Source organism: Phaethon lepturus, unplaced genomic scaffold (genome assembly GCF_000687285.1).
Source record: "Phaethon lepturus isolate BGI_N335 unplaced genomic scaffold, ASM68728v1 scaffold31216, whole genome shotgun sequence".
NCBI lineage: Eukaryota > Metazoa > Chordata > Aves > Phaethontiformes > Phaethontidae > Phaethon > Phaethon lepturus.
Window position 1 is genome coordinate 8,198 of NW_010544648.1, and position 13,004 is coordinate 21,201.

General features: G+C 40.8%; 1 protein-coding gene across 1 annotated transcript in view; it reads right to left on the bottom strand.

The window, feature by feature from the left end:
* Window positions 1-389: 389 nt before the first annotated feature.
* VPRBP (Vpr (HIV-1) binding protein) overlaps window positions 390-13,004 on the bottom strand; it is a gene marked incomplete at its 3' end in the record, with an annotated part of 31,032 nt that continues 18,417 nt past the window's right edge. Inside the window, exons 11-21 of the mRNA XM_010288745.1 lie at window positions 12,666-12,835; window positions 10,752-10,876; window positions 8,412-9,672; window positions 7,276-7,474; window positions 6,491-6,573; window positions 5,440-5,524; window positions 3,796-4,029; window positions 3,164-3,257; window positions 2,585-2,689; window positions 1,693-1,766; window positions 390-494 (exon numbers count right to left, since the gene is read on the bottom strand). Coding sequence (XP_010287047.1) covers window positions 390-494; window positions 1,693-1,766; window positions 2,585-2,689; window positions 3,164-3,257; window positions 3,796-4,029; window positions 5,440-5,524; window positions 6,491-6,573; window positions 7,276-7,474; window positions 8,412-9,672; window positions 10,752-10,876; window positions 12,666-12,835 — 2,535 coding nt within the window. The remainder of the gene's footprint in view (window positions 495-1,692; window positions 1,767-2,584; window positions 2,690-3,163; window positions 3,258-3,795; window positions 4,030-5,439; window positions 5,525-6,490; window positions 6,574-7,275; window positions 7,475-8,411; window positions 9,673-10,751; window positions 10,877-12,665; window positions 12,836-13,004) is intronic.

Below are 13,004 nucleotides of genomic sequence, written 5' to 3' on the forward strand. Positions count from 1 at the left end.
TTAGTCACAAGTTCTGTCTCAGTCAGAAACTGGTGACAGGTTATGCCCAGATATGAGACTTGGAATTGAATAGTGGGTGTCAAAATATTAAAAAAAAAACAAACAAACAGAACAAACAGCAAAGTTTTGCTCAAGATTGAAACACTTAGGGAAATTAATAAATAAGCTATAAATTATCATGTCAGTTTACAGTGCACGAAGTTACTGTTCACACAGGTTCTGCATAGACAGTCGTGGTTTACACTGACAGTAAAGGGATCTACTTCACATTAGGGGAGACCAAATGAGGCGTCTGTACTTTGTGGGTAATAAATGAACACCTGTGGCCTCTCCCATGTAGACAGCTAACAGCTACTCTTGAACAACCAGATTAATGCTATAGTTCTCACCTGATCTTCTTCTTCATCCTCTTCATCTTCTGCCAAACGCTGCCTGCCCACTTCATACAGTCTGCAAACTGTATCCATGTTCATGGCATCCATGCTCCCTTGATTCTGATGAGGATATGCACACACAGCAGTTAGCCCCAGGAATTAAGCTCAGCATTCATGTTCAATGCTATATCTGATCTCTATTACAGAAACATTACCAAAATCCTTCCCTCCCATTTGCTAGCAGCAGTACAATTACAACTAAAAATGAGTCTTTTCTGTTTCAATGACCAGCCCAGGAGTGATGTAAACACCTGCTTTCTGCTCCTGTTATACACAAGTCACACTCTTACGAGGAGACTTAAAAAAACCTTTACTGGATCTTTAACATGCTTTGTGTTAGTTCTCACCTAAGCACACACAACTTTCTTTCAAATTTGCCTCCCTATTATATCATTGAACCATATGCCTTGACAGAATGCTAAGAGCTGTCATATAGCAAGAGTGCCAGAAGACAACAGTCTGACACCCCAGCAACCACTGCTGCCACGTGCCCTGAGGTAACATTTCAAATTGCTCCTATAAAAAAAAAAATTCCTATCTTGGCCTCACAACCTTGACAACTCCAACTTCACTAGTTAAACATGAAGCTTGCCCTACTACAAATTCTTGACTCCTTTTTTTTTTTGGTCTGTAAGGATCAGTGGTTCAGGGTATTAGGTCAACAGGACTTTAAATTAGTCAATACACATACATAGTTAGGTTCAAGAAATCGGATACTGACAACATATTATTGGGAAGGGAACTGGAGTCATTAGTTTGATTTGACTTCCCCCCTAACAAATCAGAAATTCCACTCAGTAATTTTTGCTTCAAATCCTTAGCTTCTGGGATGTTTCTAAGAAGACAAGTGAAAAAGGAAGGAACAATGATTCACAGAAAAGCTCCACGGGAAGCCCCAGGAAGATTGCATTTCCCAGTTATTTGATACAGTGTAAATTTTAATAGGAAATTCTTGCTATAAATAGGAAAAAAAATGCATTTCTCTCTATGTTTATGAGAAGGAAAACCAAAGTGGGAATTATTTGAAGAAGAAAGGCAAATGTGTTTGGAAGGAATCAAAGGCAGGAAAATTAAACTGCTGTGGGTGGACAACAACAAAAAAATCATCATCTTTACCATCAAAACACCATCACTGCTTAGCACATGAATTTAGCAGTAGGAACTCCAGAATCATCAGTTCTGAAGGTTTTAAAGAGAATCAAAAACCACTACACTTAGACCACAGCTAGAGACTAGAGTTCATTGTTAGTTCCTTTACCTCAATTACAGCCAGATAGCAGTCCTTGCTGTCTGTGCACAAGTCAAAGATATTCCGCTTTACATCTATGGTAGCTGGAAAACATCACAAAACAAACTCAGTGGTTAACTGCATATTACTTAATGCTTGCTGAAAGAAGAGACCTAACAGTTTGTGTCTAAAAGCAAATGATAAAAGTGTTGGGACAAGAAAGAACAGCTGAAATAAAAGTAAAATGAACATTTGTAACTAATTCAACCTGTACTAAAGAATAGAAATGTTGGACACTGTCATAAAAAAACAGCCAGTTAAGTTCTTAACTTGCTCTGCACAGTGCCTCCTCTCTTCATAATACATTTTTTGGCTTCTCTAAGCATAGTAACAGATAACCTTCCAGGATAGGTGGCAACCAAGGAACTGAGTTGAGAGCCATGTCTCCTTTCAATAGCAAAAGCCACATTTTTTATGTCTGTAGCAGCAACTAGCTTAACTTCAGGAGCTTTGCAAGCCGGAGGCCAAACTGACAGTATTTTGAACTACTAGCATGGGGAAATGCTGTTGGGAAAAGGAAAGGAAAGAAAGAAAAAAAAGGTCCTTCCTGAAATGAGACCAGTCATATCTTGGCCAAATGACTTACTATCTCAGATTATGCCCTACTTGGAAAGAGGAAAGGAAAATAAAGCCAGAACTGCTGAACAGTAGCAAGTAAGGCAATCACACACTGAACAGGTTATGATACCTGAACCTATTTCACTGCTAAAATGCAACTCGTGTGCTTCTATCAGAACAGGTCATAGCAGAATTTGTTCTGTCACACATGCAAAGGAGAGGAGGAAGTGAATGTTACTAAGCAGAACTTTCAATAAACCTTCAAGCCACCACACCAAGCTATTTGCTCCTCTCTTACTCTTACCTATAGGTTTATAATCAGTTGCATTAAATGTCCTGAAAGAAGAGCCAAAAGGACTTCTCATTCTCTCCTCCAGAAGGTCATCTTCATCATCTGCCTGCAACATAGCTGATACAAGGAAAGATTATTCCACAAATCCACCTTCATTACTATTGTTAATAAACTTAAGATCAAACCAGACTCTGACATGAATATTCTTTTTATTTAGTAGCTTGGCAAGATGCATTTAATATCTACTCTTCCAGGGCTGCCTTTATTTATACTGCAGATCATTGAAACTTAATACAGAGGACAAAATTATTTTCTCAAGCATTGTCAGATCTGCCGTTATACATATTTTCTTTTTCAATAGGTTGATTTTTAATCTCACAAATGAGTTGTGATATTGCTGATGTTAGAGAAAACTGTCTTTGTCAGCAATACATGTAGCATGAACATCCTGAAAAAATTCCAGTTCACACATGCCAGTAAGGCCTGGAGTTAGACAGACTCTCTGAAAGCTTCCAATTTCAATGAACAAGCATCTACTTATCTCAAACCAGAGCTGACCAAGAAGAGTCATATGAGACTGAGAAGTCCTACCTCCATACATAACTGTGCCAGTATAGTTGAAGACCACACGACACTGATCCAGTGCAGGTACTGTGTGTAACAAATGGAAAGTTCGGAGGTCCCACTGAAAAAATACAGGCTAAGGAGCAACAAACAATTCAAAGTTTTTATTTCCTTTTCAACACAGTGGCAAACAACTGATTAATTGCGTTCAAGAAACCTCACTGTCACTCTCTCACAAATATGACAGAACAAGAGTCAGATTCCAGCACCACAATTCCTTCCATGTGTTCCAAATGAAGAGGCTCTTACCCAAAATGTCATTGACAATCACGAGACATTACTGCAGTAGCTTCAAAGTTGATCTTGGTAAGGGATAGGAAGAGAGCAGAGGTACCACAGAGTATATTAGAAAAGAAAATCTCTTTTTCTCTCTCCATGTGTTAAGTATTTCCTCTAGGCTGTATCAGAGGTAGAATCTAGATTTACATTAGCTAGCTGCCTGACAGTCCCTACTTGATTCACAGATGAAAACTGTTGTTACCGTACATAACCTGTAATGCCAGTAGACCATTAATACAACTTCTGCAAACAGCTACTTGTTTTTCAACACAAGTTCTTTAGGTCCCAGCACATCAGTTACCACAGTGACCAAAGGATACAATTTCGGTGTTGACTATGACCTCTAGCCCATTGGGATGGAAAACACCACTGATGGTCATGTTGAATTTGTCAAACTTGTGGATGGCTTGTGCCGATCTGACATCCCAGAGGACACCATCATTTAGGACAAGGTCATCAGTGGGGTTAAAGGTGGCACAGTTCTTCTTGTAGTTGTTGGCAAGATCTGGGTTAAACAGAGTCAATAGCTTGTTGCCAGTCTGAATATCATAGATCTTTTAGATTAAAAGAAAAAGAAAGATTAGTCACAATTTGTAAGGTACCTGTACCTGACATCACCCCATGTTCCCCCTTCTAGACTGTTTCCAGAATCAACCCATTTCCCTTTTTGCTTTTTCATTTCAAGTTCTCACTTCCAAAGATAACCCTTCCTGCCAGTCCTTTAACAGTTTTTCACAGCTGGAACCAAGGCTCAAAACACATTTTGGCCAGTACTTAGCTTCCTGCAGGTTCACTGATACATTTCAATATGATCAGGATTAGTTTCAAAGAAGCTAACCCCATTAAGAAAAGTGGGCTGTGAAGCTGCAGTCACAAGGTACCACTTAGCCAGAAACTAACTGCTTTCAGAGCAGATGGTATTTGCAAACATAAAAAATCCAAAGCATACAGTGAGGGGAAAAGCCAGAAACTATAGAAAAGGAGTTAAAATTCCTGGCATTGACACAGAAGGGCAACTTTCTGAGCTTTGCCCCAACAAACTGCTGGAAGGTAAAAAGGGCTTTAACAAGTACAAAGGTTTTATGACCAACTTCTCAGATAAATTTGATCTGTAACATCCCTCAGAGCCTAGCTCTCGTTCAAACTTACAGAGAGGAAAAAATTCTCTAGTATTGGAAAAGAAATCTGTTTACCAGATAAACACAATACACAAACTGATCTGAATTCCAGATAAACCCAAGTTAAAAACTGAGCAGGAACAGATAGTTTGCTTAAACAAATCAGAAGCAATTAGTAAAATCATAAATAAATTCAATAAGTTATGTTTCATGATGATTTTTTATGCAAATACTCTTTCAAAAGAGACCGTGCCTATAATGAATGCAAATTAGCACTGGGGAGAAGCAGAAACCCTCTGAAGCCTGCGCCTGTCAAATTTTCATTCATACAGAACACTACAAGAGCATTCTCTGAAAATACATTGGTGAAATTAAATTACCCAAAAGCAAACTGCAAATTTGGGGTGGCAAGAGAAGGACACTTAACAAGGACACTTTTAATAGGCCATTTCCCACAGCTGTTGACTGAGCTACTGTTTACAGTGGAACTTTTGTTATTATTATTACTGAAAAATAAGGCAAAGGAGGAAACTTCAGGGGAGGGAGGGGAAGTTCTGGATGATCTCTCTCAAATGAGCAAAACAAAGCAGATTCTACAATTGCCCAGAATACTAACCACAGAGGCAACACATTGCACACTGCTTGCGCTACAGTTGATTTGGAATGGTCAAGTTTATACCCTCAGACACAGGGAGAAGTTATTTGACACTTTCAAAGCTTTCCCCCAAAGTCCCTTAGTTTATCAGTTACACAGAGCATCATTGCACCCAGATCTGTTAATAAATGTCCTGCGAAGAATTATATTCTTGTCACAGCTTCACAACCATGACCTTTACTGGTACTCACATGGGCAATATCTCCTTTTGTGCCAATGACCCTATCCTGAGAGTGCTTGCTGAACTCCACATAGTGGTCATCAGGGAAGGAATGCCTGTAGATAGAGTCAGTGAGAAATCAAGGAACTGCAGATTCAAACCACCTGTGTGAACCAAACACTACCCCAACGCCTCCAGCAGAGGTTTCAACAATGCAGAAAACTGAAAATGTAGAAAAGACTTTCCTTCACCATTGACCATGGCACACTACAATGCGAAAATGCTCCACTGGCATTTGCAGGGAAATATCTATTACAGACACAGCCTTTACAGCAGACCAGTGGAAAAAAAAAAACAAAACAAAACACAAGTAACAAATTCGCAACTCGTCATTAAATTACTACTGCAACAGAGTCTGCCATAAACATAACACTTTTTAGAGGAGTGAGCAATGAATGGCATCATGAACGTTCAAATGCACGTGCAGGCCTGAAGCACGTTAAACGTTTTATCTGAAAAATCCCCTCTACCTGACATAAAACAGGTCACACCAAAATTGTTGCTTACAGCTAAGGTAGACAACAGTCAAACCTTTTAAAAATGAAGAGCTTTCCACCCATTTTCTATGGGAAGGAACAACTGTAAATACTGAAATACATTTAAAATAGCTTTGTCCAGGTCTGAAATAGCTTGTTTGTAGGTCTGAAAATTTCACCATGCAAATCACCATGCTAGTAAAATTCTGTAAGTGGCTACAGAAAGATTGTCAAGATGGTTTACAAATATGAGAATAAAAATACAAACATACTTGTTTGCCTTCAGGGACAACAGCGATTTTACTGATCTATCTTGCATTAAATAGGGCTTTACGTAGTTAGAACTTAGCAAAGCTGTCTGTACCCAATAAAATAGGGAAGATACTAACCATAAGAAAGGAAGCACATTTTATTTTTTTCCACAAGAGACAATATGAGAGCTGTACTGTACTGTTCTCTCACAGAGTTTGTTGTTAGAGTTTCTGCCTATATTGAATGGTTCTTCTAACAGCAACGTATCCCATAGCTGGATGAGAGTATACCTACTTCATATCAAAGACAGACTTCATTCCCCACAATGCAGACAGAGGTTGGCTCCACGTAGCAGATGTCAGCAATAAAGATCCATCCTGAATTTCCAGATGGGAGCGGAGGGGAAGGAAGGGAAAAGAATACCAGCGAAAACAGAGGTTATCATGTTACCTGTACACTTTAACTTACACTTACAAGATGAATTTAGGAACTATAGCAGATCTTGTGCTTACTATACTACTCCTGTGAGGATAAAGTCTAGGGATCTAATACTATGTATAATATAAAGAGCCCTTGGCAGACAAAGAAAAACATTACAGATAACAACGGGAACTATCTATGATGTTAATAGCAGATAAATCAGGATAATCCATGCCTGAACTTTGATGCCCTGTGAGTGGAGTTCATTCTGCTTATAAATCAGTTACCTTTTACTTCTCCCCAGAATCATCCCCCAAAAGATTTCTTTCTCCAAAGGGAGGATATATAAACTCTGATATCTTATCTCACATTTATCTTAAATAGTCAGTTTAAGCATTTTTCCACTTCCAGACATACATATTTATTAGTTATGAAGGCACACAGCCACTGTGCATCTTCTCTATTATCTTGGGAAGAAAAAAATACTTGTAGAACTCACAGACAGGGAGTATGTAAGTATTACAAGTATCTTAATGACAGGCATTGCAGGCCAGTCAGTAGGTGCATTTTAGATTTACACACCCAGACAGGCCCAAAACATACCAGGGCTTAGGCTGTGAGAACTTCTAAAAACGTACAACAGGTCTTTGATTACTTACTCTGGATGGCTCAAGGTGCGTGATGGCAGAGTTATGGCAGTTGTAACTGGCCTCTTCCTGTCCACTGAATACATTATAGAGTTTCAACTGCCCTGTGCAAGTACCCAGCATTAAGAATCGTTCTCTTGCAGAAAATGCACAACAGGTAAAGCCACTCTCATCCTCATTTGCTTCCCTGAACACAGAAATCGGACGGAACCTAGAGAAGGCAGAAATACAAGGGTCCCCCAAAAGAGAGAAGAAAAGCAAAACTGAAGTGCCGTGTGGTATTAAATCCAGTCCTTAAAAATCATATCAGTAACAGTTATAGCTTTATTCTAGAACAAGCTAAGTGTCAATTATAAGACTAGTCCTCAAGTGAGTAAGTTACAACATTTCAGAGTTTGTTTTACACTATTAAGTACTTCTCTTAAAGCACATAATTAAGTTGAAGCACTTTGAGTCCATCTTCAAAGTTGAATTGATGGAAAACCTGCAATGCCATCATCTGGATAAGTACATACACACAACAAAACTTTCTAACATTTCTGAAACACTCAACAAGGCACTGCACATCAGCAAAATAACCTCCTGTCATCATAATCTCCCATGGTGATACTTGTTTCAGTGTGAAAATGCTTTCATCTATACATCATCTTTTTTTCTTTTTTTTTTTTTAAATAAACTTTACATCATCTTCCAATTTAATCTCAGCAAAGAAAGGCCACATAAAAAGGCCCGCAACTTGCAGTGCTGCAGATTCATCTGCAAGAGCAAAAATACGGTTTCCACCGTCCTGCATCTGTCAGCCAACCAACCTCAAGGCTACGCTACACTCTCACGTAAACCTGGCATTACATACTTACCTTCCAAACGAGAACAAAGAGCTATGAGCTTCATCAGTCAATGCTGTTAATGAATTAACATGACACTGAAAATAAAGTGTGTTTTAGGTACTAAGGGTCAGTACTAAGGACAGGAGAAACAGAACAGCTTCTAAAATGCCTTTCAAAGCTCTCCCACTTGTCACTGCTGAATTAGAAGACTTGTCTGTCCAAGGATACTCCGCTGTGGAACTGTACAGTCTAAATCCAGGTAAGGCTTTTTGGCACAGGGTACATCCTGAGAGGTAATCAAGAAACACTCTTCTTCCTTACCTGCTAAATATAAGGTGTCTATCAAAGCAGCCACCATCCACCCCTCCGTACTTCGGAAAGGCTGCCCTGCGGGTCAGCCGTGAGGTAAAGTTAGTTGGCGCTTGGCGCCTCTGTTTTGGCTCAGGACATTGATGGGGAGTAAAGAGAGAGAAAGGGGGACAAGTGGCAACAGGGTTCTTGCAGCGGGCATGCTGCTCCCTAAGGTACTCTGTGATTATACTGTCCAGCGTGGGTGGGGAAGGAAGGTGTCTGTCCAGCTGCTTTTTGATAGCTGGGCTCTGGCTGTAGGCGCCATGGTCCGATTTTTGTCGCAACACCCTGATTTTTCTGCCGTTGCAGGGAGACGGCCTCTCCCTGACAAAGCTAATCCTGCCAATCAGAGGAGAGTTGCTGGCATATGAGGGGCCGGGAAGGGCAAGCGGACCTTGGGATGCCGATGGCCTTGCCTGAGCATGGACAGAGGTGGCAGTGGAAGCTACAGAAGTGTGGCTACTCAAACGGGCTGAAATGCCATTAGCTATGCGAGGAGTGCGAGGCAAGGCCACAGGAGAGGCAGCAGCCGCAACAGGGGGGAAGGCAGATGAATGAGATGCTGCAGTCATGGGTAGGTCAGCCTCTTTAGTCAGGACTGATGCAGTTTCTCCCAGGCCCTTAGAGATGAGATGGTTCCGAATCAGGAGCAGCAACTCCTTCTCAGGGAACGTGATCCTTGACTGGGCCACCACATCCGCTTTCTGCAACCGAGCCAGAGAGACATCTGTGCCGATCAGCAACGGCTTCCCCGAGACACGCTCTATCAGCTCAGCAGCATATTTGCAGAACTTCACATGCTCGCTGCGCTTGTCCTGAAGAACTGGCTCTTTCATCAGCTGCTGAATTTGACAGCTGCTGAAGAGAGGGAGCTTGCTGATAATCTGCCGGACAGTACTGCTGCGCGAGAGCCCCACCAAGGCTTTGCAGGCTAATGCTCGGATCTGATCTGCGTCTGTGATTGGCATCTTTATAGACAGCAATGACAGCAGCACTTTGATGCCATTGTTGGACTGTACCACATTCCACATCTTAGCTAACGTGTGCTCACTGCTCTTGGGGGCTTGAGGAAGCTTTCGCCGAGGAGTTCCAGAGATGAATTTGCCAATACTGGAGATCCGATTATCTGGGCCACATACACAATTGATGATAATCTGAAGGGCTGATTTCTGAATCTCAGCATCATGGATGAAAAACTCACCCTCGGCAACTCCAAGGATGATACTAATACCTAATGAGGGAAAGAAATAGTTTCTTTAGTACAATAAAAATGTATCTTACACAGTTCATCAGACAAGTAAGGAAGTCTTGGAAATCTGAGGAAAATCTGAGGAAAATAGGTAGTTCTTTTCATTCTGTGAATTTCTGAGTTCTGCTAACTAGCGTAAGACGTATTCTTCTACCTCCCTGGCAAAAATGTTTTCCTGCACTGATGCTCCTCCACTTCATCATCAGTAAATAGGGAGTCAAACAATCTTTTAGAGAAGGTAATCAGGCACGGCCCAGGAATGCAAAATCTGAGATACACGGCACGGGGAAAGATGCACAGGCATGCCTCTGATTCTTACTGCAGAAAGCAACTCTCTTGTATAAATACTAACAAAGTGGAAACAGAGAGGATGGAAGGAGACCATGTTATGAAGGGAAAAAAATAAATCACATTACAGCTTCCAAAAGGAGTCAGGCAAAAATGAAACTTTGGGTTTGTTGTTTTTCCCCCACAGAGTTCCTGTTCTTTTCACGTCTGCTTCAGAAGATCAAAATCCTCACTCAAGAAAGAATTGGTGTTTTGTCCAGAGATCTTTTGCCTGTATCTAGTACTCTTTTTTTTTTTTAAAAGAAAAATAAAAGGCAAAGTCATGCCCCATTTAATGCATAAGCCTTAGAGGTGATCCAGACATATCTCATCCATTTGCATACTGAATCTGCGCATAACTCAAATAAATAGCAATAATTGTTCCTCTCCCATATTCTCAAATTCCATATCCCCAGGAGACCTAAATTTCTGAGAAGTTGAGGGAACCTAATAGTCCCATTACAAAGGTAGATTTGCCTCCATCTGTATTTAATGAGATCTTGAAAACAAGTACAAGCCAAAGTCCATGCCTTCAAATTTGTAATCCAACCACAGTGCTAATCATGACACAATTTTAACCACTCTCCTATGTATTTGTATCCCTGAGAATAACTCTGAATATATGAATTATTTTAACCCTTGTTTCACTGTAGGTGAGAAACAGCCAATTGAAAAAAAAAAATTAGTAAAAGAATTGATAAGCATGTAAGTCATCAGGACCATATTCAGCTTACCCACAGTGGAAACAGTAGATCCAGCTTCATCTAACACATCCACAGGTTCTGCCAACTGCAACTGGATTTTAGGAACGACAGTCAGGATGGCTAGTACATCCAAAGCATATCGTACTGTGTCATTCCTGGAAGACAACAACAGAAGAACTTCTTAGAGGTGTACATACAGAGTTGCTTCAATAATGTAAAATAGCATTCAATCTATTCCAACATATCTAATCCAACAAATAGGAGTAGATCAGTCACATGTGATGTATCTGATGGTGCCTTTAGATTTTACAATGTTCCACTCTTAAAGGGCTGGTCTCCACAGAAGGCAGTGTTCACATGCACACCATTGCCTGCAGTCTGTCAACATTTATCCCACCCTGCCCACAGCTTCCTAAAAGCACTGTAATTTTTTATTTATAAAAATACAAATGTTAAGACTTATACACAAAAGCATTCTAAATTAAGCTTCTCAATCTAATCTAACTCTACATCTTAGTTGGGAAATACTGCTGTCTAAAATAATGTCACCCGTCAACTAGAAAGGAAGTTTTTCTGTAGTGAAAGGAAGCTGTTCAGCAGTAAAGCAGACAATTGTGATCAGGGAAAAGGCATCAACTCAGGCACCAGTTTAAGAGACACAGGTGCGTGGAAGATGAAAAGGGCTGTTAAGCAAGAGATGGAAGAGCAGAACAATGCAAGAAAGGGGGGGAGGTTTGTAAGCATGTATGGAAAGGTAGGAGTTAACCCAGGTAGCAATTAGGAAACAGCTGTAGAGAAAAAGAAACAGGAGAACAGAAGCTACCCAGGAGAGTGCGACCTGAGAGAGAGGGGAGGGAGAGGCAGGGGATTGCAGAAGCAAAACAGATTTCAAAGTTCTTTCAAGTTAAGTTAGGGAAGGAGCTCCTGCAGGCAGCAGAAAAAAGGAGGGGGGAGTCTTGGTGACAAGAATACAGCTGATGACAACTAGTTATAGCAGAGAGTGACTCACCAGTGAGCATATCTCTAGAGAGGACTACAGCTTCACTCTGGGGAGCAGATGGTTATTAGGATAAACAGAGGCTGGAACTTTGCACCCATCCTCCTTTTGAACTGTGGACAGAATCCTACCAGTATCCTATCAAAGCCTGGTGGCAATTCCCTTTCTTTTGCAACAGTGAGGATGCTGCAAGGTTTTTGGGGTGGGGAGGCAGAGGGAAGAGGTACCACAGAAAGATAACAGAATATCATGGTGCACCCACAGCTCGTCTGTGGCCAAGACAAGGGAGAAACTTAAAAGTGGCATTGCAAGGCGAGCGCCTCGCTACAAACACATAGAGTTCAACAGCTGGTGGTGTATCATCTAGGGTCATGAACCTGAGCAATGCACAGTAACAACCTTCAGTCTTTTTCCTCTCTCCAATGCTGGCTTGTTGCATACCCACACAACTTCTTGGCACAGTTTTATCTGCTCAGTAAACTTCAAATACCAACAAATCAACAAAGTGATACACAGTGTCCTCTCTTGAGTCAGCTAAACTTACTACAACCAAACAGATATTCCACCTCTTTCCAGGATTAAGGTATGTCTTGATTTCACTCTCTACTTTGAAGGTTTTCTAGCCTTTCTCTAACAAAAAGGTAGAGACAGATAGGAAGTGGCACAGAATTGTGATTAAGCTCTACTATGATGCTGATTTCTCTGAATCAAAGGCCTGAGGCATTTTGGCTCTTAAGAAATCTCATGACATTCCTCTCTCTCCACCTCAAGATTTTAGTCCTGCTTTCCACAGTGTTAACTTTCATAAGCCACAGCCAAGGCCCTAACAGCACTAACCAGTATGTGCCTGTTTTAAATGCTATCAGAGAGGTAGAAAATCTAGAAATGTAATGTCCTGCCCAAGACTCACAATTTACTGCACTAAAATACTGGAGCAAACAGCTCACCTTGCATAGTATGTCTTCCAGTTGCATGCTATTGAAATGAGCTGAAGCATGAGCTGGACACAAGACAATTTGAGAAAAACCTCTGCTGGCTCCCAGTAGAGCTGTGCTGGGCCATACTCAATCAGGAACTCCATCATCTCTACGATCTGCTCATGAGTATACGAACAGGCCTGCAGGAAAGCGAGTTGGAAGCATTAGAAAGAGATCACAAGGGTTACAAACTTGCACATCAAGTGTCCCGCTGCTGAGATTTAACTAAAAACTGCATCCACAAAGAGTAGACTACCACTTTTCCTTGCAGATTAAGTATTTACTTTCTGGTTTATTCCCCAACTATGA